A 25,959-nucleotide genomic window follows, 5' to 3' on the forward strand; every position below is an offset into this window, starting at 1 on the left:
GTATTTGTCCCAAACAACACCCTATTCCCTAGGACACTACTTTGAGCCCATAGGGCTCTGTTCAAAATAAGTGCACTATACACTGCGTGTACAAAACATTAGGAACAGCTTCCTAATATTGAGTTGCACTCGGGGCATGGACTCTACAAGGTGTTGAAAGTGTTCCACAGGGATGCTGGCCCGTGTTGACTCCAATGCCTCCCACAGTGTGTCAAGTTGGCTGGATGTCCTTTTGGTGGTGGACCATTCTTGATACACACGGGAAACTGTTGAGCGTATAAAAACTCAGCAGCTTTGGGGTTCTTGACACACTCAAAATCGGTGCGCCTGGCACTTACTACCATTTGGGACAGAACTCATGTATTTCTGCTTCAGGTGTTACTTCCCTAGCTATCACCTTTAAATGAGACAAACATACACGACATGACCAACAGTATGAGGACACCTGATTGTCGAACATCTCATTCCAAAATCATAACCCTCTTTTGTTCCATCCAGTAACTAGCTAACACCAGACACATATGAAAAGGGGAGACATGTACAGTGCCTTCAGAAAGTATTCAAACCCCTTGACTTATTCAACATTTTGTTGTTGCAGACTGAATTTGTCACACCCATCTACAGACAATAGCACATAATGAAAAAGTAAAAACAGATTTTTTGAATATTTTGTGCAAATGTATTTTTGTACACCCCTGAGTAAATAATACATGTTAGAATCACCTTTGGCAGCGATTACACCCATGAGTCTAAGATCTTTGCACACCTGGATTGTACAATATTTGCACATTATTCTGTTTTAAACTCTTCAAGCTCTGTCAAGTTGGTTGTTGATCATTTCTAGACGGCCATATTCAAGTCTTGCTATAGATTTTTAAGTCAAAACTGTAACTAGGCCACTCGGGAGCATTCAATGTTATCATAGTAAGCAACTCCAGTGTATATTTGGCCTTGTGTTTTAGGTTATTGTGCTGCTGAAAGGTGAATTAGTCTCCCAGTGTCTGTTGGAAAGCAGACTGAACCAGGTTTTCCTCTAGGATTTTGCCTGTGCTTAGCTCTATTCTGTTTATTTTTATCCTATAATAACTCCCAAGTCGTTGCTGATTACAAGCATCCCCCGATTATGAGGCATCCACCACCATGTTTGAACATTTTAACAGTGGTGTGTTGGATTGCCACAAACATAATGCTTTGTATTCTAGACAATAAGTACATTTCTTTGCCACATTAGTTGCAGTATTACTTTAGTACCTTACTGCAAACAGGATGCATGTTTTGGAATATTTTTATTCTGTACATGCTTCCTTCTTTCCATCTGTCATTTAGATTAGTATTGTGGAGTAACTACAATCTTGTTGATCCATCCTCCATTGTTTTCTTCTATCACAGCAATACACTCAGTTTTAAAATCACGATTGGCCTCATGGTGAAATCCCTGAGTGGTTTCCTTCCTCTCCGGCAACTGAGTTAGGAAGGATGCCTGTATCTTTGTAGTGACTGGGTGTATTGATACAACATTCAAAGTGTAATTAATAACTTCACCATGCTCAAAGGGATATTCAATGTCTGCTTTTTTTTTACCCATCTACCAACAGGTGGCCTTCTTTGCGAGGCATTGGAAAACCTCCCTGGTCTTTGTGGTTGAATCTATGCTTGAAATTCACTACTCGACAGAGACCTTATAGATAAATGTATGTGTGGGGTACAGAGATTGGGGTAATCATTTTATTTTATTTTATATGAACCACTATTTCACACAGAGTGAGTGCATGCATCTTATTACTCAGTGATTTTATTTGTCCCCCCAAGTTTACTGAGCATAAACAAATCAAATAAAAATGTATTTTCGGGTGGGGGGGTGGGGGCGACAACAAACTTTAAAACAGCAGCAAATCAGCTCTGTGATTTTAAAAAGTGTTCACACGCATAATAGAGATACAGTATATGTAAACGTATACAATTATAAGCAAGGTTTAAAATGATTATGTTTTAGTCAAATATTATAACTGTTTGGGCTTCTTGAGTTCAATTTGCAGCCTACAAATGATTTGTAACTATGTTCCAGCCCCCTGACCATCCACTCAAGAAAAAAAATCAGCTGAATCAAATCAAAAAAATATATAAACGCAGTGTGTAAAGTGTTGGTCCCATGTTTCAAGAGCTGAAAGATGAGATCCCAGAATGTTTCCATACACACAAGAAGCTTATTTCTCTCAAATTTTGTTTACATCCCTGTTAGTGAGCATTTCTCCTTTGCCAAGATAATCCCTACACCTCAAGAAGCTGATTAAAATGTGCTGTTTTGTCACACAACACAATGCCACAGATGTCTCAAGTTGAGGGAGTGCAACTGACATGCTGACTGCAGGAATCTCCACCAGAACTGTTGGCAGATAATTTAATGTTCATGTCTCTACCATAACCTGCCTCCAACATTGTTTTAGAGAATTTGGCAGTACCTCCAACTGGGCTCAGAACCGCAGACCACGTGTAACTACGCCAACCCAGGACCTCCACATCCGGCTTCTTCACCTGCTGGATCGTCTGAGACCAGCCACCTGGACAGCTGATGCAACTGAGGAGCATTTCTGTCTGTAATAAAGCCCTTTTGTGTTGAAAAACTCATTCTGATTGGCTGGGCCTGGCTCCCCAGTGGCTGGGCCTGGCTCCCCAGTGGCTGGGCCTGGCTCCCCAGGGGCTGGGCCTGGCTCCCCAGGGGCTGGGCCTGGCTCCCCAGGGGCTGGGCCTGGCTCCCCAGGGGCTGGGTCTGGCTCCCCAGGGGCTGGGTCTATGCCTAACTCATGGCTACGCCCCTTCCCAGTCATGTGGAATCCATACATTTGGGCCTAATTCCTTTATTTCAATTGACTGATTTTATTATACACTGCTCAAAAAAATAAAGGGAACACTTAAACACAATGTAACTCCAAGTCAATCACACTTCTGTGAAATCAAACTGTCCACTTAGGAAGCAACACTGATTGACAATAAATTTCACATGCTGTTGTGCAAATGGAATAGACAATAGGTGGAAATTATAGGCAATTAGCAAGACACCCCCAATAAAGGAGTGGTTCTGCAGGTGGGGACCACAGACCACTTCTCAGTTCCTATGCTTCCTGGCTGATGTTTTGGTCACTTTTGAATGCTGGCGGTGCTTTCACTCTAGTGGTAGCATGAGACGGAGTCTACAACCCACACAAGTGGCTCAGGTAGTGCAGCTCATCCAGGATGGAACATCAATGCGAGCTGTGTCAAGAAGGTTTGCTGTGTCTGTCAGCGTAGTGTCCAGAGCATGGAGGCGCTACCAGGAGACAGGCCAGTACATCAGGAGACGTGGAGGAGGCCGTAGGAGGGCAACAACCCAGCAGCAGGACCGCTACCTCCGCCTTTGTGCAAGGAGTAGCAGGAGGAGCACTGCCAGAGCACTGCAAAATGGCCTCCAGCAGGCCACAAATGTGCATGTGTCTGCTCAAACGGTCAGAAACAGACTCCATGAGGGTGGGATGAGGGCCCGACGCCCACAGGTGGGGGTTGTGCTTACAGCCCAACACCGTGCAGGACGTTTTTCATTTGCCAGAGAACACCAAGATTGGCAAATTCGCCACTGGCGCCCTGTGCTCTTCACAGATGAAAGCAGGTTCACACTGAGCACATGTGACAGACGTGACAGTCTGGAGACGCCGTGGAGAACGTTCTGCTGCCTGCAACATCCTCCAGCATGACCGGTTTGGCGGAGGGTCAGTTATGGTGTGGAGTGGCATTTCTATGGGGGGCCGCACAGCCCTCCATGTGCTCGCCAGAGGTAGCCTGACTGCCATTAGGTACCGAGATGAGATCCTCAGACCCCTTGTGAGACCATATGCTGGTGCGGTTGGCCCTGGGTTCCTCCTAATGCAAGACAATGCTAGACCTCATGTGGCTGGAGTGTGTCAGCAGTTCCTGCAAGAGGAAGGCATTGCTGCTATGGACTGGCCCGCCCGTTCCCCAGACCTGAATCCAATTGAGCACATCTGGGACATCATGTCTCGCTCCATCCACCAACGCCACGTTGCACCACAGACTGTCCAGGAGTTGGCGGATGCTTTAGTCCAGGTCTGGGAGGAGAGCCCTCAGGAGACCATCCGCCACCTCATCAGGAGCATGCCCAGGCGTTGTAGGGAGGTCATACAGGCACGTGGAGGCCACACACACTACTGAGCCTCATTTTGACTTGTTTTAAGGACATGACATCAAAGTTGGATCAGCCTGTAGTGTGGTTTTCCACTTTAATTTTGAGTGTGACTCCAAATCCAGACCTCCATGGGTTGATAAATTAGATTTCCATTGATCATTTTTGTGTGATTTTGTTGTCAGCACATTCAACTATGTAAAGAAAAAAGTATTTAATAAGAATATTTCATTTATTCAGATCTAGGATGTGTTATTTTAGTGTTCCCTTTATTTTTTTAACTCAGTAAAATCATTGAAATTGTAAAATGTTGCGTTTATATTTTTGTTCAGTATAGTTGATGATCCCTGCTGTACAGACACTGGGAGACAAATTCACCTTTCAGCAGGACAACAACCTAAAACAAGGCCAAATATACAGTTGTTTGCCAAGAGGACATTGAATGTTCCCGAGTGGCCTAGTTACAGTTTTGACTTATATCGACTTGAAAATATTTGGCAAGACTTTAAAATGGCTGTCTAGAAATTATCAACAACCAACTTAACAGAGCTTGAAGAATAATGTGCAGATATTGTAAAATCAAAGTGTGCAAAGCTTTTGGAGACGTACCCAGAAATACTCACAGCTGTAATCGCTGCCAAAGTTGATTCTGACATGTACTGACTCGGGGTGTGAATACTTATGTAAAATCAGATATTTCTGTATTTTATTTCCAATAAAAATGCAAGAATTTATAAAAGCATGTTTTCATTATGCGGTATTGTGTGTTGACAAAATTCAGGCTGTAACAACAAAATATGTCAAAAGTCCAGGGGTGTGAATACTTTCTGAAGGCCCTGGGCCATCCAAGTACGACTAGTCAAGCAGACTGTACGTGAGGGAAAACACCAGTGCCTGTGTGTGTGTGTGTGTGTGAAATCAAACCGCTCACTTTACACGGTTAGCAGTCTCCAGTTAGCTCAGAGGGTGTTGTATCCCTCTCCCTAACCGGTGTAATGAAACAAAGAGCCCAGGAGAGATAAGAGTTCCACAGTGATTCAACCTCTTCTAAATCACCTCTCTCACACTGCTCAGCTGACCAATGAAGTGACCAATGCAGCAAGCATCTGAGAAGTCACAGGAAATTAGTTCATAGATCTTTGGATGCTTTCACCGAGACTTTTTGAAAATTACTGTATAGAGTAGTAAACAAATTTGTCATAGTAAGGTTGAAATCAGTGGACTGCAGAAGGCCGGAGGGAGGCTGAACTCAGTGGACTGCAGATGGCAGGAGGGAGGCTGAACTCAGTGAACTGCAGATGGCAGGAGGGAGGCTGAACTCAGTGGACTGCAGATGGCAGGAGGGAGGTTGAACTCAGTGGACTACAGAAGGCCGGAGGGAAGTTGAACTCAGTGGACTGCAGATGGCCGGAGGGAGATTGAACTCAGTGGACTGCAGATGGCAGGAGGGAGGTTGAACTCTGGACTGCAGCTGGCCGGAGGGAGGTTGAACTCATTGGATTGCAAAAGGCCGGAGGGAGGTTGAACTCAGTGGACTGCAGATGTCCAGAGGAAGGTTGAACTCAATGGACTGCAGATGGCAGGAGGAAGGTTGAACTCATTGGACTGCAGGACAGTGGAGTATGTATCTATTAGGATGGTAGTTTAAAAGGCCCTGTCTTCGTATCCACCTTATCATCCTGTCACAGTTACATGTACACTCCCGAGGGTTTAGGGATGTCCTTTCACTAATTACACCGGTGCACTTCCCGAGCCACCAATGTACCCTTATGAAAGTCTGCATTTCTGAATAAGTCCATTGGTCTTAGAGGAAAATTCCACCAAATTGGTATTTGTTTCATTAGTCCATTGTTGATATAGTCCCAAAATGTTTTGCATGTCAGCAATCAAGTTATCAAGATATATGTAAATTTCAAAATACAGAAATACAGCCGGTATGACGCAAAACGCATCCTGACGTGACGCAAAACGCATCCTGACGTGACGCAAAACGCATCCTGACACAAAACGCATCCTGACGTGACGCAAAACGCATCCTGACACAAAGCGCATCCTGACGTGACGCAAAACGCACCCTGACGTGACGCAAAACGCATCCTGACACAAAACGCATCCTGACGTGACGCAAAACGCACCCTGACGTGACGCAAAACGCATCCTGACACAAAACGCATCCTGACGTGACGCAAAACGCATCCTGACACAAAACGCATCCTGACGTGACGCTAAACGCATCCTGACGTGACGCTAAACGCATCCTGACGCAAAACGCATCCTGACGCAAAACGCATCCTGACGTGACGCAAAACGCATCCTGACACAAAACGCATCCTGACGCAAAACGCATCCTGACGTGACGCAAAACGCATCCTGACGTGACGCAAAACGCATCCTGACGCTAAACGCATCCTGACGCTAAACGCATCCTGACGTGACGCTAAACGCATCCTGACGTGACGCAAAACGCATCCTGACGTGACGCAAAACGCATCCTGACGTGACGCAAAACGCATCCTGACGTGACGCAAAACGCATCCTGACGTGACGCAAAACGCATCCTGACGTGACGCAAAACGCATCCTGACGTGACGCAAAACGCATCCTGACGTGACGCAAAACGCATCCTGACGTGACGCAAAACGCATCCTGACGTGACGCTAAACGCATCCTGACGTGACGCAAAACGCATCCTGACGCAAAACGCATCCTGACGTGACGCTAAACGCATCCTGACGTGACGCTAAACGCATCCTGACGCAAAACGCATCCTGACGTGACGCTAAAGGCATCCTGACGCTAAACGCATCCTGACGTGACGCTAAACGCATCCTGACGCGACGCTAAACGCATCCTGACGCAAAACGCATCCTGACGTGACGCTAAACGCATCCTGACGTGACGCTAAACGCATCCTGACGTGACGCTAAACGCATCCTGACGTGATGCTAAACGCATCCTGACGTGACGCTAAACGCATCCTGACGTGACGCTAAACGCATCCTGACGTGACGCTAAACGCATCCTGACGTGACGCTAAACGCATCCTGACGTGACGCAAAACGCATCCTGACGTGACGCAAAACGCATCCTGACGTGACGCAAAACGCATCCTGACGTGACACAAAACGCATCCTGACGTGACACAAAACGCATCCTGATGTGATGCAAAACGCATCCTGACAGAAAACGCATCCTGACGTGACGCTAAACGCATCCTGACGTGACACAAAACGCATCCTGACGTGACGCTAAACGCATCCTGACGTGACGCAAAACGCATCCTGACACAAAACGCATCCTGACGTGACGCTAAACGCATCCTGACGTGACGCTAAACGCATCCTGACGCAAAACGCATCCTGACACAAAACGCATCCTGACGTGACGCTAAACGCATCCTGACGTGACGCTAAACGCATCCTGACGCAAAACGCATCCTGACGCAAAACGCATCCTGACGTGACGCAAAACGCATCCTGACACAAAACGCATCCTGACGCAAAACGCATCCTGACGTGACGCAAAACGCATCCTGACGTGACGCAAAACGCATCCTGACGCTAAACGCATCCTGACGCTAAACGCATCCTGACGTGACGCTAAACGCATCCTGACGTGACGCAAAACGCATCCTGACGTGACGCAAAACGCATCCTGACGTGACGCAAAACGCATCCTGACGTGACGCAAAACGCATCCTGACGTGACGCAAAACGCATCCTGACGTGACGCAAAACGCATCCTGACGTGACGCAAAACGCATCCTGACGTGACGCAAAACGCATCCTGACGTGACACAAAACGCATCCTGACGCAAAACGCACGCGTGAAAACGCATCCTGACGTGACGCTAAACGCATCCTGACGCAAAACGCATCCTGACGTGACGCTAAAGGCATCCTGACGCTAAACGCATCCTGACGTGACGCTAAACGCATCCTGACGCGACGCTAAACGCATCCTGACGCAAAACGCATCCTGACGTGACGCTAAACGCATCCTGACGTGACGCTAAACGCATCCTGACGTGACGCTAAACGCATCCTGACGTGATGCTAAACGCATCCTGACGTGACGCTAAACGCATCCTGACGTGACGCTAAACGCATCCTGACGTGACGCAAAACGCATCCTGACGTGACGCAAAACGCATCCTGACGTGACGCAAAACGCATCCTGACGTGACACAAAACGCATCCTGACGTGACACAAAACGCATCCTGATGTGATGCAAAACGCATCCTGACACAAAACGCATCCTGACGTGACGCTAAACGCATCCTGACGTGACACAAAACGCATCCTGACGTGACGCTAAACGCATCCTGACGTGACGCTAAACGCATCCTGACGTGACGCTAAACGCATCCTGACGTGACGCTAAACGCATCCTGACGTGACGCTAAACGCATCCTGACCAGGGTGAGGAGGACCGTCTGGCCTGTCTGCTTCATCACCTCCAGAACCTCCTGGTTAGTGAAGCCCTGCAGGCTCACCCCGTCTAGCTGGCACAATGAAACAGCCCAAAATCACTTCTCACCCTTGTCCCCGTAAACTCTGACAGGGGGTTTCTGACATTTTTCTATTTTAAGTAGGTAAGACAGTAAGAACAGATTTTCAATAGAAATCTGAACTGACAATGAAGACCCAATATGGTTGTGTTATAGTGTGGTGTGTGGTTGTGTTATAGTGTGGTGTATGGTTGTGTTATAGTGTGGTGTATGGTTCACTCTCTCACTCACTCACTAACGCACACACTCACACTCTCTCGCACACACACACCTTGAGGTTAATGAGGGTTGCGCTCATTAAAATCTGATTAATGGTCTCACCTCTATTGTCCTGTCATAGATCCGGATGTTTCCGCTCTGCTCAGCGGCACTCCCAGGAACCACGTTCTTCACAAACACCCCGACCGCGTCTAGGAGAGAGAGAAGGGGAGGTGGAGAAAGCGAGACAGACGGAAGGAAAGAATGGGAGAGCAGAGAGAGAGACCAAGGAGAGGGGAATAGAGAGACAAGACACCATCAAAACAATACATCTCAAACAGTGTCAACAATACAGGATCGGAGTACAAATAGGGGCTAGGGGACTAGGATTAGGGGACTAGGATTAGGGGGCTGGGTTAAGGGTAGGGGACTAGGATTAGGGGGCTGGGTTAAGGGTAGGGGACTAGGATTAGGGGGCTGGGTTAAGGGTAAGAGGCTAGGGGACTAGGATTAGGGGACTAGGATTAGGGGGCTGGGTTAAGGGTAAGAGGCTAGGGGACTAGGATTGGGGGGCTGGGTTAAGGGTAAGAGGCTAGGGGACTAGGATTAGGGGGCTGGGTTAAGGCTAGGGGACTAGGATTAGGGGCCTGGGTTCAGGGTAAGAGGCTAGGGGACTAGGATTAGGGGGCTGGGTTAAGGCTAGGGGACTAGGATTAGGGGCCTGGGTTCAGGGTAAAAGGCTAGGGAGACAGGAGTTGACATGGTATTGGGCATCGGCCTACCTTCGCGGGTTAAGGAGTTGTATCCGATGATGGTGATCCCCAGGCTCTGGCCCTCCTTCTTCCTCAGAGGCACTTTATGGATCTCATAACACTCCAGGTTGGGCTGGAAAACCATAGAGATATGCTGTACATGTACTGACGTTCTAATGTCACAGACATATTCACCACAATAGGTAGGGCAGTGGAGGGGCAGGGGTCACAGGAGAAGGTGTGTGCATGTCTAGGTTTGTGTGTGTGTGTGTGCGTTCCCCATGCTCCTGTCTCACTCACCGTCCTGTGGATCCTACTCTGGGGTTCGACTCCAGAGGGTAAGACAGAGACGGGGCTGGCGGCGGGCAGGGGAGGGGGCGGCGGGGAGGAGGAATACTGTCCCGAGGGGTCACGGGCGATGAGCATGCGCACGTGGCTCCCGCAGCCCTGCAGCACCTTGACCACCTGGTCGCTGGCCAAGCCACCTGTGGGGGTCTCACCAATACGCAGGATGTGGTCACCTGTACGCAGGCGCCCATCCTATAGGGGGGAAAGAAAGCAAGAAAGAAAGCAAGAAAGCAAGAAAGAAAATGTTAACATTTGTACAAACTGGAAATATGAATAATACACAATGCATTATAGTTAAGTTCAGGGTCTAGCAATAACAGCAATTAATTAGACTTTTACTCAAGTAGAATTTTACTGGGTGACTTTTACTTTGAGTAAAAGTAAAGATACCTTAATAGAAAATTAGTCAAGCATGACAATTGGGTACTTTATCTACCACTGTTGGTTGCTAGTACATGAAAGAACTACCCCAAAAATCTGCTCATATTCAACATTTCGCTTAGTTGGACCATTTGATCATTTCAGCCAATGTTGTCCAACGCATTTTACATCCCACTTGAACAGGCCAGTCCCACCCTGGTCTGGGCTTGGCCCCGCGGTACTAAGCTGGGAAGTGTATTCACCGACTCGCAGGTCAAGCAGAAAAAACTCAGCGAGGGAAAAAGAGGAAAAAGTCAAAAGAGAGGGGAGAACAGCATCCTTTGTGGAAAGAGGGATGAAAAGTGTTTGATGTATAACCGTGGTGCAGGAAATCTCCCCAACTTCGCTCCCTGGATCTGTGCACGGGACAACGGGGGCGCATTGAAGCCAGCCCTGGCCATTAAACATTGAAATGGGAAACGCCAGGGTCTAACAAAGCCCCAATTTTGACAGCTTTTTTGGAGCATAAGATCCAGTGATGTGTGAAATGCTGCACTGTGCCTTTTGAACAAGCAGGGTTTTGTTGCCCAGCCTGGGCTCTCTTCGACATTCAAAGAGAAAGAGAGAAAGAGAGAGAGAGACAGAGAGAGACAGAGAGAGACAGAGATAGAAAGGGAGGGTGTGGTAGACAGAGAGAGAGTGAAAAGGAAAGGAGGGAGGGGTAGAGAGCGAGAGAGAGAAAGAGAGAGAGAGACAGAGAGAGACAGAGAGAGAAAGGGAGGGTGTGGTAGACAGAGAGAGAGTGAAAAGGAAAGGAGGGAGGGGTAGAGAGCGAGAGAGAGAGAGAGAGAAAGAGAGAGAGAGAGAAAGAGAGAGAGAGAGAGAGAGAAAGAGAGAGAGAGAGAAAGAGAAAGAGAGAGAGAGAGAGAGAGAGAGAGAGAGAGAGAGAGAGAGAGAGAGAGAGATAGAGAGTGAAAAGGAAAGGAGGGAGGGGTAGAGAGCGAGAGAGAGAGAGAAAGAAAGAGAGAGAAAGAGAGAGAAAGAGAGAGAGAGAAAGAGAAAGAGAGAAAGAGAGAGAGAGGAGTGGTTCAAAGCGGTTTCAGAAACAAGGGATAAGGTTTTTTAAATCCAGATCCCTCTTGGATAACACTTTATTATAAAAGGTTATAACCGACAGACTGTTTTTTTTTACAAATCAAATGACATGTTCCCATGTTAACTCGCTGAATAACTGAATACACCCCAAGCTCACAAAATGAAGGACAAAAGCCAAGCGTTAAGTGGGAAAAGAAAATAAATGGTCTGCTTGTAAATGAGCATCGGCTGTGTCAGGGACTTTGGGCGTCTGCGAATAAACCTTTCGCCAACATCTCTGTAATTGTGAACAGAAAAGTGGTCCTTCGAGCAGGATGCAGGCCTAGCGTGCTCTGTGTAGGCAGGATGTAATCCCCTTACAAGGTGATCATTTTTTTCCCTCCGGCTCAATGGCTATTATAATGTAACTGAGCCCTTTATGGGACACGCTAAGCATTAATTCAGCTAAACTGGCTGTTACTATTCATAGGGGAAGACCGGTCTGTTACCAAAGGATCAAGAGGAAGAGAGAGAAGGAAGCCCTGAGTATGTAATGGTTTAGTAGGCCTACTGCGGAAAACTGTTGTGCAATGGAAAAAGTTCACAGCCTACATCTTAATCGTCTTGTCGAATTATCTTAATTTAATATCTTAAAATGAAGAATGAAGATGATCTGGCCTCCACAATCCCCCGACCTCAACCAAATATATATATATATATATATGTTTTAATAATACCATCTTGAGAAGAACTAAGAATTAAATAAACGCTAGACAGTCAGGCAGAATCAGGCATTCAGGGCACATGGCCATTGATTGTTACAATGTTTAAGCAGAGGAACACAGTATTAGCCAATTCAAAATGCATAGAATTGCAGAAAATGTGCTTTAAAACTGCCGAATAGTCTGAGTTCCATGATAAACTATAGATAATTGCTGGAAATGAGCTTCAAAATTGCTAAATTGTCTCTCAGCTAATAAATAAATAAATATATATTGCAGAAAATGTGCTTTACAACAGCAACATTTCCTCTACACCACCAAGATACCATTACCTTTCTAGGTAATAGACTGTTAGAGTTTACACTTCCTCTTCCAATGAACTGTGGTAGACTGTTTCCTATTGAAACAGGACTCTGGTTCCAAATCTATTCCTTTTAAAATGTTGATTACTTCTACTTGCCATGATCATTCACCTGATAAGACTTGACCAGTTCTTGCTAACATACGATGGGGGTCCCTGGGTCGCCAGTTGGCCGGAGCATGGGTCCCTGGTCAAGAAAAGTTTGAAAACCCAAGTCTTATTGGACCAGTTCAGATTAGACCGTTTTCTTCTGTTTAGTGCCGAATAAACACAACCCAGGTACCAGTCTTAGCAGACTGCTTTGTCTGTTAGCTTTGATTGTTTAGAGTGTATGTAATGTCCAGTATCGTACCTTGTCAGCCACACTGTTTGGAACCAGAGTCCGCACCACCACCCCAGTGGCCTTGCCTCCAACAATCCCAAAGCCCGAGCCGTCGTTCAGCAGCTCCATCTCCTCCATGTGGCCCCACTGCTCCTGGACGCTCCATAGAGGAAGAGATAAAGAGAAGACAGCGTGAATGATTGGTGGATATAACTCAATATATGGCCTAAACTGGGCAGTGATTGGTGGATATAACTCAATATATGGCCTAAACTGGGCAGTGATTGGTGGATATAACCCAAGATATAGCCTAAGCAGGGCCGTGATTGGTGGATATAACCCAAGATATAGCCTAAGCAGGGCCGTGATTGGTACAATAAAGAAGCAGTGATTAAAGGCTACTGGTCCAGTTTAATGATAAAACACAGATGTAAGTATTACAGATTTTCAGGTAAAAATATCAGGTAATCCTGATTAAATCGGGGGGAAATCACATCTCCAATGGCGATGCATACATCTGTGCATACATGTAGGATGGTACAGCAGGTCCACTGACACACCATACATTCACTAGAAGCAGCTCTGAACATTTGGTCTGGTCCCTGCCAGAGTCCAGCCTTATTAATTATCAGTGCGTACGTGACCTGCGATATTAACTTAACCATTGTGTCTAACTGCACATGGCTGTGGAGCATTATCAGACCAACTTTTAATGGTTTTCACTAAACGTTTGAAATACAAACGAGCAGCAGAGGCTGATTCATGTCCAGGTCAGGGAATCCCTTGTGTCCTGTTGTCTAGCCCCCGTTACTACCTCCTTGATCACACACACACACACTCACCCCAGCCTAATCACCACGACGTCTCCTCCTAGGCTCTTTATTAACCAACCAGCAGCTCTTTTTCTTATTACACAGCGTTATCTGATAGAGAGCAAACTGCACAGGAAGTTAACTATCTAATGAAACCTTACTGTGGTGTCTTACGTACTGCAGCCCCTGGCGAGACCAAGCTTTTCTCCCTCTCCTGCTCACTGCTTATCCCGTCTACGGAAAAGACTAAGAGCCATTTCCCAAGATAAGAAGTGGAGCTTCACAGTCAGTAACACAGATGTGTTTTTTGTTGTTGTCGAGGGCTGGTTTTCATCTACAGCTTTCAGGCCAAATTAACAAGTGTTGCCTGTTTCCTTACAAGTGGAGATGTAAAGCAGGCCTGGTTTAGTTCAATAAACAATTTCGTGAAACAGATTCCATCAAACATCAAATTCCGTACAAATTGTTTGACAATTTGTACGGTCTGTGTGAGTTTACTCTGAAAATAAGACACGTTCTTGATTTTTTTTCAACTTATGGGTGATTCACAATAGACTGTATATCAACAACAATAAAAAAAGTTCTCTAAAAAGGCTTTGTTGCACAAATAATGGCCAATACACTGCATTTCAAACAGTCAGGAAAATGATACCACGGCTAAATAACACTTCCACAACCATAACACCCACTAATAACTGTATTACATTTATCATAATAGTTTAACATGCTGTTTTGAAATAATTACTGATCTGGCTTTCAAGTCTGTCGATGAAAATGTATTTTTTGACACAACCAGAACCATGCACATTCACTAATAATGATCCACTTCTGGTAGCAGACATTATAGAAAATTAACACAGGTCTCATAAACAATCTCTCAAGTACAAGCCCATGTGCTACTTAGTAGCCAGCTAATCTTTGTATTTAAGGTCTGGACAACTCAGATGTATTTGCTTTCTAATCAGGTAAAACGTATGAATAGACCCACCTGTCTATTCTCACTTTGTTTACATGTTGAAATCCAGTGGCCTACCGGGATAAGAAGCCGCTTATTTTTCAGAATGAGAATGAGTTGCCAATTCCTTTTATAAATTAGTATTTTTACAGTCATTGCACATTTATAAACACAGCTTAGACAGCTAGCACATAACAGCAGGAGACTAAAAGGCTGTTAGCAGTACTTGGTACCGCAATACCATGGGCGGCAAACACATTTTCCACAATCATGTTAATTGATACACAGGAGGAGGGGCTTGGTGTCTGTGTGAGTGGAAAGGTACACAGTGCACACAGCACAGGAGGAGGGGCTTGGTGTCTGTGTGAGTGGGAAGGTACACAGTGCACACGGCACAGGAGGAGGGGCTTGGCGTCTGTGTGAGTGGGAAGGTACACAGTGCACACGGCACAGGAGGAGGGGGTTGGCGTCTGTGTGAGTGGGAAGGTACACAGTGCACACGGCACAGGAGGAGGGGGTTGGCGTCTGTGTGAGTGGGAAGGTACACAGTGCACACGGCACAGGAGGAGGGGCTTGGCGTCTGTGTGAGTGGGAAGGTACACAGTGCACACGGCACAGGAGGAGGGGCTTGGCGTCTGTGTGAGTGGGAAGGTACACAGTGCACACGGCACAGGAGGAGGGGCTTGGCGTCTGTGTGAGTGGGAAGGTACACAGCGCACACGGCACAGGAGGGGCTTGGCGTCTGTGTGAGTGGGAAGGTACACAGCGCACACGGCACAGGAGGAGGGGCTTGGCGTCTGTGTGAGTGGGAAGGTACACAGCGCACACGGCACAGGAGGAGGGGCTTGGCGTCTGTGTGAGTGGGAAGGTACACAGCGCACACGGCACAGGAGGAGGGGCTTGGCGTCTGTGTGAGTGGGAAGGACACAGCGCACACGGCACAGGAGGAGGGGCTTGGCGTCTGTGTGAGTGGGAAGGTACACAGCGCACACGGCACAGGAGGAGGGGCTTGGTGTCTGTGTGAGTGGGAAGGTACACAGTGCACACGGCACAGGAGGAGGGGCTTGGTGTCTGTGTGAGTGGGAAGGTACACAGTGCACACAGCACAGGAGGAGGGGCTTGGTGTCTGTGTGAGTGGGAAGGTACACAGTGCACACAGCACAGGAGGAGAGGCTTGGTGTCTGTGTGAGTGGGAAGGTACACAGTGCACACAGCACAGGAGGGGGAGGAGACGAGGATAAAAAGACATTAAAAAATAAAAATAATTTGATTCTTGCGATATAGAAATTTGGAACATTGCAGTAAATCTTACATTTTAATTATTTGAATTTATTATATATAAAAATCGCCCTGCTGAAGACTCAACATCTAGATGTGAAGACACAGTCTACTTGCTGGTTTTACAGTATTCAAGAAGACATTCTGTGGCTTAATTCATTTGAGCACCGAAATATGGTATGTTTATATACTACTGGGTTAACATGACAATGGAACAGAGTCTGAATTATCAGAAAACAGAATTATGATTGTCAGGACATTAAATATTCACTAGACATCATGAGATTGATTTAAACACACTTCATTAAAGGAACTAAATACTAAACATATTAGAGATAATCTCAACCACACATACAAAACATTATCCTGATTGCAAGGTTTGGCCCAAAATTCCATGTCCTTCCATATTGACAGTTCTGCCCCATGAGACGTTACAGAATTATTAGACAAACAGAGAATGTGGGTTAATGCCGGTTTTAATGAGAAAGCCATAATGGGAACGTGGATTCCAGGCACTCTGTTTCAGGAAGAAAAGAAAAAAAAACTGTTCTACTGTGAACCTGGGACAACATGGCATCTAGATCATTCATCTTGGGGTAGGAGTGCTGATCTAGGATCAGATCACCCTTGTTGATATAATACTATTTATCATGACTTAAAAGGCAAAACTGATCCTAGATCAGCACTCCTACTCTGACACTGTGAATATTGCCTCTCATTTCAGTGTAGAAAGGGATGTCAGACTTGTTTTAAAATGTTTCAAGGAACTTAGAGTTCAAGATAACGGCAACAACCTCTAGAAGCCATGTTCGGTGAGAATGACAGGTATGAGGTCAGGTGGGTGTATGAGAGCAAGCAATGCACCAGAGAAACAGACTGTGCAATCTGCCATTTCAGGCACGGAAGGGAACGAATCCCTGAAGCCAACCTAACTCAATATTTTCTCAGCTTTTCACAATTAGAGAGCCTGTTTGGATGGGCAGGGGAGCTTGTTTAAAGGGGAGAGTAGGGATTAGGAACATTTGTTTTTAAGGGGAACAATCAGTTAATGGGTATTGGGGTTGAGAGGGGCAGAATGACATCTTTGATTGACATGCGACTCATCGTGCGGAGTTCAGGTTGCCTGTGGAGTTCCTCAAGAGGAAAGAGGAGATCATTTGTCAGTGTGACAGGGTCCTGTACAGACGGAAAACAATGACAAAATAAACACGCAATAAACAGGATCGCGGCAGAGAGATTTGACTTCTGATATACAGTACCAGTCAAAAGGTTAGATACCTACTCATTCAAGGGTTTTTGTTTATTTTTACATTGTAGAATAATAGTGAACACATCAACAGTATGAAATACCACATATAAAATACATAACATAATACATATGTTAAGTTTTGAGGGAGTGTGCAATTGGCATGCTGACTGCAGGAATGTCCACCAGAGCTGTTGCCAGAGAATTTAATGTTAATTTCTCTACAATAAGCCACCTCAAATGTTGTTTTAGAGAATTTGGCAGTACGTTCAACCGGTCTCACAACCACAGACCACATGTATGGCGTCATGTGGATAAGAGGTTTGCTGATATGAACGTTGTGAACAGAGTGCCCCATGGTGGCGGTGGGGTTATGGTATGGGCAGGCATAAGCTACGGACAACGAACACAATTGCATTTTTATCAATGGCAATTTGACTGCACAGAGATACTGTGACGAGATCCTGAGGCCCATTGTTGTGCCATTCATCTGCCACAATCACCTCATGTTTCAGCATGATAATACACAGCCTCATGTCATAAGGATCTGTACACAATCCCTGGAAGCTGAAAATGTCCCATTTCTTCCATGGCCTGCGTACTGTACTCACCAGACATGTCACCCATTGAGCATGTTTGGGATGCTCTGGATCGACCTGTACAACAGAGTTTTCCAGTTCCTGCCAATATCCAGCAACTTCACACAGCCATTGAAGAGGGGTGGGACAACATTCCACAATCAACACCCTGATCAACTCTGTGAAGTAGATGTGTTGCGCTGCTTGAAGCAAATGGTGGTCCCACCTGACTGGTTTTCTGATCCACGCCCCTACCTTTTTTTAAAGGTATTTGTGACCAACAGATGCTTATCCGTATTCCCAGTCATGTGAAATCCATAGATTAGGGCCTAATGAATTTATTTCAAATGCTTGATTTCCTCATAAACTGTAAATCAGTCAAATCTTTTAAAATTAAGCATGTTGCATTTATATTTCTGTTCAGTATATGTAATTTATTTTGGCTTTTCAGGAGTTGGTTATTCCCACATTTTCAGTATTTATTGTCAGGTTTTTCTGACGAATCAGAACGGAGAGAGCTAATAGAGGGAGTGGTGCCAAGCTGACACTTAAACATTTGAATAAAGAGACTCAGGACCGGCATCTGGGTTTTTGTAGAAGCTTGGCTCGGGTGACAGATAGTCAGGCCGGGGGAAACGGCAATAAAAATCAAATCCAGACATCAGTCTTTTTTTAAACCAGCGTTTCATTAAACAACCTCAAGAGAAACAGCACATGAATAAAACACAAGGCAAAAGCAAGGCCCAGGCTTGATACACTGCAGGATATGGCCTCGATCCAAACAGGATTAAAAACAACAAGAATAGTAAAATAGCACACGATAATGACCAAGAAATAGGCACTACATTATAATAATGGCTGGAACTAGACAGCCTAACTTGTCTGTGACGTATCCTTTGCATTAAACTAAGATTTGGGCGTCTGGCACTAGTTTCTCATATTTTTATCCCCACGATAATTGTTTTTCAGGAGGGATTTCTGAAGGCTTTTCTTCAGGGTTATTTAATTAAACTTGTGGCGGGTAGAGCTGGTTCTGTTTGTTGTCGGAGCTTCAGGTTAATCATGTCGATCACCCCAGTGTTGATCTATCCCAGTCTCGCTTTCATCCGCTCACGTTTATTTTCCGTCCGTAAGAAAACAGAGGGGTCAGCCGGTCTGTGTTGCTTTTCATTCTACTCCTCCCTTTGCTTGTCAGTTCTGATGTAAATTACCACCCATTTTATCCTATCGAGTTGAATGATAATTATGCTTTGTTAATAGACCGCTGCTCTTTGCTTAAGTATGGGTCCCCCTGCACTGAATTAAGTATGGGTCCCGCTGCACTGAATTAAGTATGGGTCACCCTGCACTGAATTAAGTATGGGTCACCCTACACTGAATTAAGTATGGGTCACCCTACACTGAATTAAGTATGGGTCACCCTACACTGAATTAAGTATGGGTCCCCCTACACTGAATTAAGTATGGGTCACCCTACACTGAATTAAGTATGGGTCACTCTACACTGAATCACCATAATATGTGTAAACCTCATTTAATTGTTTGAATGAAAAATGGATCCACTAAAAAACAGAGCTTGCTATAGTCATAGAGTTTCAAGATTAATATTGCTGAAAAGTGTTAGGTTAAGTATTGCATTTTGTCAGATTGTAGGCCTAATGATTGCAATAGCTGAGGTGCATGAAGATGGCAGCTCCCATGCACTTACCACTAATTCCTTGTTTTGCTAAGTTTGCTGTATTGTACATTACACTTTTTTGGTATGGTCATTAGCATAATATACATGAACCCAACTTTAGTTTCAAGACGCCAGCAAGTAAAAAAAAAAAGGGAAAAAAAGTATATTGTGTTGATATATCGGCACATTGAACCATATCGCTCACCGTAGTTTTAAAAAGAACAGTAAATCTGTCATCTAGTTCTACGTGTTCTAACGCTCTCTGCTTTCATCTCATTGACTTCCATCTCATGTCTACATTGATTAAAGCAGTGTACAGCGACTTCACTGACTTTATTGTCCCCATGGGGACATGTTGTTGCGGTGTCATGTACACGTTTAAATACAAAACAAATAAGACAATACAACTTTCATAACAGTTACATACCAATAAAAAGAGACTAGCCTGCTGGTCTTACTGAGTGGATTAGGAACATTAGCCTGCTGATCTTACTGGGTGGATAGGAACAATAGCCTGCTGATCTTACTGGGTGGATATAAACATTAGCCTGCTGATCTTACTGGGTGGATATGAACATTAGCCTGCTGATCTTACTGGGTGGATAGGAACAATAGCCTGCTGGTCTTACTGAGTGGATTAGGAACATTAGCCTGCTGGTCTTACTGGGTGGATACGAACATTAGCCTGCTGGTCTTACTGGGTGGATAGAAACATTAGCCTGCTGATCTTACTGGGTGGATAGGAACATTAGCCTGCTGGTCTTACTGGGTGGATAGAAACATTAGCCTGCTGGTCTTACTGGGTGGATATGAACTATAGCCTGCTGGTCTTACTGGGTGGATAGGAACATTAGCCTGCTGGTCTTACTGGGTGGAAATGAACATTAGCCTGCTGGTCTTACTGGGTGGATTAGGAACATTAGCCTGCTGGCCTTACTGAGTCTATAGGAACATTAGCCTGCTGGTCTTACTGGGTGGATAGGAACATTAGCCTGCTGATCTTACTGGGTGGATAGGAACATTAGCCTGCTGGTCTTACTGGGTGGATAAGAACATTAGCCTGCTGATCTTACTGGGTGGATAGAAACATTAGCCTGCTGGTCTTACTGGGTGGATATAAACATTAGCCTGCTGATCTTACTGGGTGGATATGAACATTAGCCTGCTGGTCTTACTGGGTGGATATGAACATTAGCCTGCTGATCTTACTGGGTGGATAGAAACATTAGCCTGCTGGTCTTACTGGGTGGATATGAACATTAGCCTGCTGGTCTTACTGGGTGGATATGAACATTAGCCTGCTGATCTTACTGGGTGGATAGAAACATTAGCCTGCTGGTCTTACTGGGTGGATAGAAACATTAGCCTGCTGATCTTACTGGGTGGATATGAACATTAGCCTGCTGGTCTTACTGGGTGGATATGAACATTAGCCTGCTGATCTTACTGGGTGGATAGGAACATTAGCCTGCAGGTCTTACTGGGTGGATAGAAACATTAGCCTGCTGGTCTTACTGGGTGGATAGAAACATTAGCCTGCTGATCTTACTGGGTGGATATGAACATTAGCATGCTGGTCTTACTGGGTGGATATGAACATTAGCCTGCTGGTCTTACTGGGTGGATAGAAACATTAGCCTGCTGGTCTTACTGGGTGGATAGAAACATTAGCCTGCTGATCTTACTGGGTGGATAGGAACATTAGCCTGCTGGTCTAACTGGGTGGATAGGAACATTAGCCTGCTGGTCTTACTGGGTGGATATGAACATTAGCCTGCTGGTCTTACTGGGTGGATAGAAACATTAGCCTACTGGTCTTACTGGGTGGATAGGAACATTAGCCTGCTGGTCTTACAGGGTGGATATGAACATTAGCCTGCTGGTCTTACTGGGTGGATTAGGAACATTAGCCTGCTGGCCTTACTGAGTCTATAGGAACATTAGCCTGCTGGTCTTACTGAGTGGATTAGGAACATTAGCCTGCTGGTCTTACTGGGTGGATATGAACATTAGCCTGCTGGTCTTACTGGGTGGATAGAAACATTAGCCTGCTGATCTTACTGGGTGGATATGAACATTAGCCTGCTGGTCTTACTGGGTGGATATGAACATTAGCCTGCTGATCTTACTGGGTGGATAGGAACATTAGCCTGCTGGTCTTACTGGGTGGATAGAAACATTAGCCTGCTGGTCTTACTGGGTGGATAGAAACATTAGCCTGTTGATCTTACTGGGTGGATATGAACATTAGCCTGCTGGTCTTACTGGGTGGATAGAAACATTAGCCTGCTGATCTTACTGGGTGGATATGAACATTAACCTGCTGGTCTTACTGGGTGGATATGAACATTAGCCTGCTGGTCTTACTGGGTGGATATGAACATTACCCTGCTGGTCTTACTGGGTGGATAGGAACATTAGCCTGCTGATCTTACTGGGTGGATAGGAACATGAGCCCGAGCCATTTAGGAGGGATATCACACCTGGCACAAATGATTGTCTAGTTCTATTCTTCCTGCCGCGGGGTGCCCTATACCTGGACCCAGAGGTGGGTAGTTCAAAGTCCGGGTACAGGGGGTGGCTTAGGTCTAAAATGATTTTGTGAGCCTTGCTGAGGGCCCTGACCTTAAAGATCTCATCCAGGCCTGTCTGTTTGACTCCAAGTACCTTGCTTGCTGTGGTGATAATCCTTCTCAGCATATTTATCTGGCTGACAGTGGAATTGCCAAACCAACAAACAATACAAAAAGTTCAAATATTCTCAATGAAATATTTGTAAAACAGAGTCAGTACAGTACTATCAACATTAAAATCCCACCATTTTGAGAAAGCACAGTCTCTGTTGGATCTTTTTGTAGATCAGGACTGTACATTTACTCTACTGAAGCTTATTGTCCAAGAGGACAACCAGATATTTGTATTCCTCTACAATCTCTATGTTCTGACCTCTGATAGATGTTGCACAAGTAGGTGTTGTACGCTTCCAAATCAAATCAAATTTTATTTGTCACATACACATGGTTAGCAGATGTTAATGCGAGTGTAGCGAAATGCTTGTGCTTCTAGTTCCGACAATGCAGTAATAACAAGTAATCTAACTAACAATTCCAAAACTACTGTCTTGTACACAGTGTAAGGGGATAAAGAATATGTACATAAGGATATAAGAATGAGTGATGGTACAGAGCAGCATAGGCAAGATACAGTAGATGGTATCGAGTACAGTATGTACAAATGAGATGAGTATGTAAACAAAGTGGCATAGTATAAAGTGGCTAGTGATACATGTATTACATAAGGATACCGTCGATGATATAGAGTACAGTATATACGTATGCATATGAGATGAATAATGTAGGGTAAGTAACATTTATATAAGGTAGCATTGTTTAAAGTGGCTAGTGATATATTTACATCATTTCCCATCAATTCCCATTATTAAAGTGGCTGGAGTTGACAGTGTTGGCAGCAGCCACTCGGTGTTAGTGGTGGCTGTTTCCTGAAGTCTATGCACATCTCTTTGGTCTTGTTGGTATTGAGGACCAAGTGTGATTCATCACACCACTCTACAAAGTCATCTAGGACCGGGCCATGGTGTTCCTCGTCATCATGCAACAGGCTGATCAAGGCAGTGTCATCAGCAAACTTAACGAGGTGTCCGTCAGGATGGGAACAAGTACAACTATTAGTGTACAAGATGTACAGGAGTGAGGAGAGGCTGTGTTGGTGGTGGAGTGGGGACTAAACACATCCCTGAGGAGAGGCTGTGTTGGTGGTGGAGTGGGGACTAAACACATCCCTGAGGAGAGGCTGTGTTGGTGGTGGAGTGGAGACTAAACACATCCCTGAGGAGAGGCTGTGATGGTGGTGGAGTGGGGACTAAACACATCCCTGAGGAGAGGCTGTGGTGGTGGTGAAGTGGGGACTAAACACATCCCTGAGGAGAGGCTGTGTTGGTGGTGGAGTGGGGACTAAACACATCCCTGAGGAGAGGCTGTGATGGTGGTGGAGTGGGGACTAAACACATCCCTGAGGAGAGGCTGTGTTGGTGGTGGAGTGGGGACTAAACACATCCCTGAGGAGAGGCTGTGATGGTGGTGGAGTGGGGACTATACACATCCCTGAGGAGAGGCTGTGATGGTGGTGGAGTGGGGACTGAACACATCCCTGAGGAGAGGCTGTGTTGGTGGTGGAGTGGGGACTAAGCACGTCCCTGAGAAGAGGTTGTGTTGGTGGTGGAGTGGGGACTAAACACGTCCCTGAGGAGAGGCTGTGATGGTGGTGGAGTGGGGACTAAACACATCCCTGAGGAGAGGCTGTGTTGGTGGAGTGGGGACTAAACACATCCCTGAGGAGAGGCTGTGTTGGTGGAGTGGGGACTAAACACATCTTTGAGGAGAGCCTGTGATGGTGGTGGAGTGGGGACTAAACACATCCCTGAGGAGAGGCTGTGTTGGTGGAGTGGGGACTAAACACATATTTGAGGAGAGCCTGTGATGGTGGTGGAGTGGGGACTGAACACATCCCTGAGGAGAGCCTGTGATGGTGGTGGAGTGGGGACTGAACACATCCCTGAGGAGAGGCTGTGTTGGTGGTGGAGTGGGGACTAAACACATCCCTGAGGAGAGCCTGTGATGGTGGTGCGTGTGGGGACTAAACACATCCCTGAGGAGAGGCTGTGATGGTGGTGGAGTGGGGACTAAACACATCCCTGAGGAGAGCCTGTGATGGTGGTGCGTGTGGGGACTAAACACATCCCTGAGGAGAGCCTGTGATGGTGGTGCGTGTGGGGACTAAACATCCCTGAGGAGAGCCTGTGATGGTGGTGCGTGTGGGGACTAAACACATCCCTGAGGAGAGCCTGTGATGGTGGTGCGTAAGTCCGACAAGTGGGGACCTATTTTGACCCGCTGTGTTGTGACCTCTGGCTCAGGAAGTCCCGTCCCCCCCCCCCCCCCATCTAAGGAGAAGTCCCAAATGGTTCTCTGTGCCAGAATGTAAGGCTGGATTGTGTTGAAGGCAGAAGAAAAGTCGTTGCTGGTCGAGCGAGGATTGGAAAATGTCTGTAAAAACACCAGCCAATTGTTCAGCACAGTGCTTTAACACGGCCACTTATTTTGTCTGGGCTTTTGTGTGCGTTACATCCCCTGATCAACTTCCAAACGTCAGCCTGTTTAACAACAACCATCTCAAATCTGTGTAATTATGCTTCCATCTGTTTTACCTCCGACACAAAATTGTCTGATTCAAATCTTGCGAAGAAAACATTCAGTTCATTAGCCATGTTCTGTCCCTCATGTCTCCTAAGGTCAGCACTGGGTTTTCCCCTGTCTATGTGGGGGCACTAGCCCTGGATTTAATCCCTTGCCAGGCCACCCTCAAGTTTCCTGAGGAGAGGGTCCTCAGGTCCTTGTATGCCTCCTTGTCCACCAGTATCTTTTTGATCTCTTAAAGCCTGTCTTTCACCCTCAGCATAAACTGATCTCACGACGTACATCTCTTAAAACCTGTCTATCACCCTCAGAAAACTGCCTTCTTCATATTAAGTAGTGATTTTAGATGTTTTGATACCCAAGGCTTATTGTTAGGGAAGATTTTACAGATTTTAGTAGGCACAACTGACTCAACACAGAAGTTTACATAGTCTGAAACAACATCTGTAACTTCATCAAGATCAGAGCTGCTGTTCTCAAAAACTTCCCACATAGTAGTCAAAACACCCCTGGAGACCAGATACCTCCCACACAGTACAGTCAAAAGACCTCTGGAGACGAGTGATACTGTCGTCCTTCCAGATCTGGACAGACTGTCATGAAATTAAAATAACAGTCATAACCGTTTTTTTTGTTGTTTTTTTAACACATTTGTGTAGAACTTTAACAGATAGTCAGGGCAAACCTGCAAATGAAGCACTAACTTAATTTCCTATAGGCTATAAGGACGTCAACATCATACACTCAATGTCAACAGCCCACAGTCCGGTACCATACTGCATAAATCAGAATTTTGACTGCTACAGAGTTAAGTAGTCACCTAAAAACTGAACTCCAAACGTTAGTCTACAGTGATGGTCAAGTGCCTATTCTGAGTGACAGGAAATAGACTTTATGACAAAGTTAAACATAACAACGTCCTGTGACCTATTGACCACTGCATATGAGTCAAATGGCGAGAGGTCAGTAGACAACACAAGTTGATGTGCAGCCAGAAACCACAGGGCATTGTTCTGGACCATACTCCTTTCTAGTACTTGTATTTATTGGTCTTTATTGGTTTATTGACCAGAAGACCATGAGAGAAAAAATATATATACAAAAAATGTACCACAATAAATTGACAACTTTTCAAATGAGAAAGAGTTGCCTCCTATATTTTCTGACGGGTTTCCTGAATTTATCTCACCTACTTATGTAACTGAGAAAAAGACACTTAAATGGCGGATTATGTGTCACGCAACTAGGTAGGGCTGGCACAATTACCATATAACTGACGATTCTGGATCAAGACTGTCATGAAATTAAAATAATAGTCATAACAATTTTTTTAGAAATACAATTGTGTGGAACGAACAGCTAACTGAAGACAGGATGGCC

At 45.5% G+C, this 25,959-nt stretch overlaps 1 protein-coding gene across 1 annotated transcript in view; it reads right to left on the reverse strand.

The window, feature by feature from the left end:
- The window catches only part of LOC139407154 (inaD-like protein), a 294,625-nt gene that overhangs the window by 261,145 nt on the left and 7,521 nt on the right, over nucleotides 1-25,959 (reverse strand). The window contains 5 exon segments of the mRNA XM_071151082.1: nucleotides 8,546-8,676; nucleotides 9,004-9,092; nucleotides 9,663-9,765; nucleotides 9,933-10,172; nucleotides 12,850-12,972. Of these exon segments, the coding sequence (XP_071007183.1) occupies nucleotides 8,546-8,676; nucleotides 9,004-9,092; nucleotides 9,663-9,765; nucleotides 9,933-10,172; nucleotides 12,850-12,972 (686 nt within the window).

This window comes from Oncorhynchus clarkii, chromosome 1, assembly GCF_045791955.1.
Source record: "Oncorhynchus clarkii lewisi isolate Uvic-CL-2024 chromosome 1, UVic_Ocla_1.0, whole genome shotgun sequence".
Classification (NCBI taxonomy): domain Eukaryota; kingdom Metazoa; phylum Chordata; class Actinopteri; order Salmoniformes; family Salmonidae; genus Oncorhynchus; species Oncorhynchus clarkii.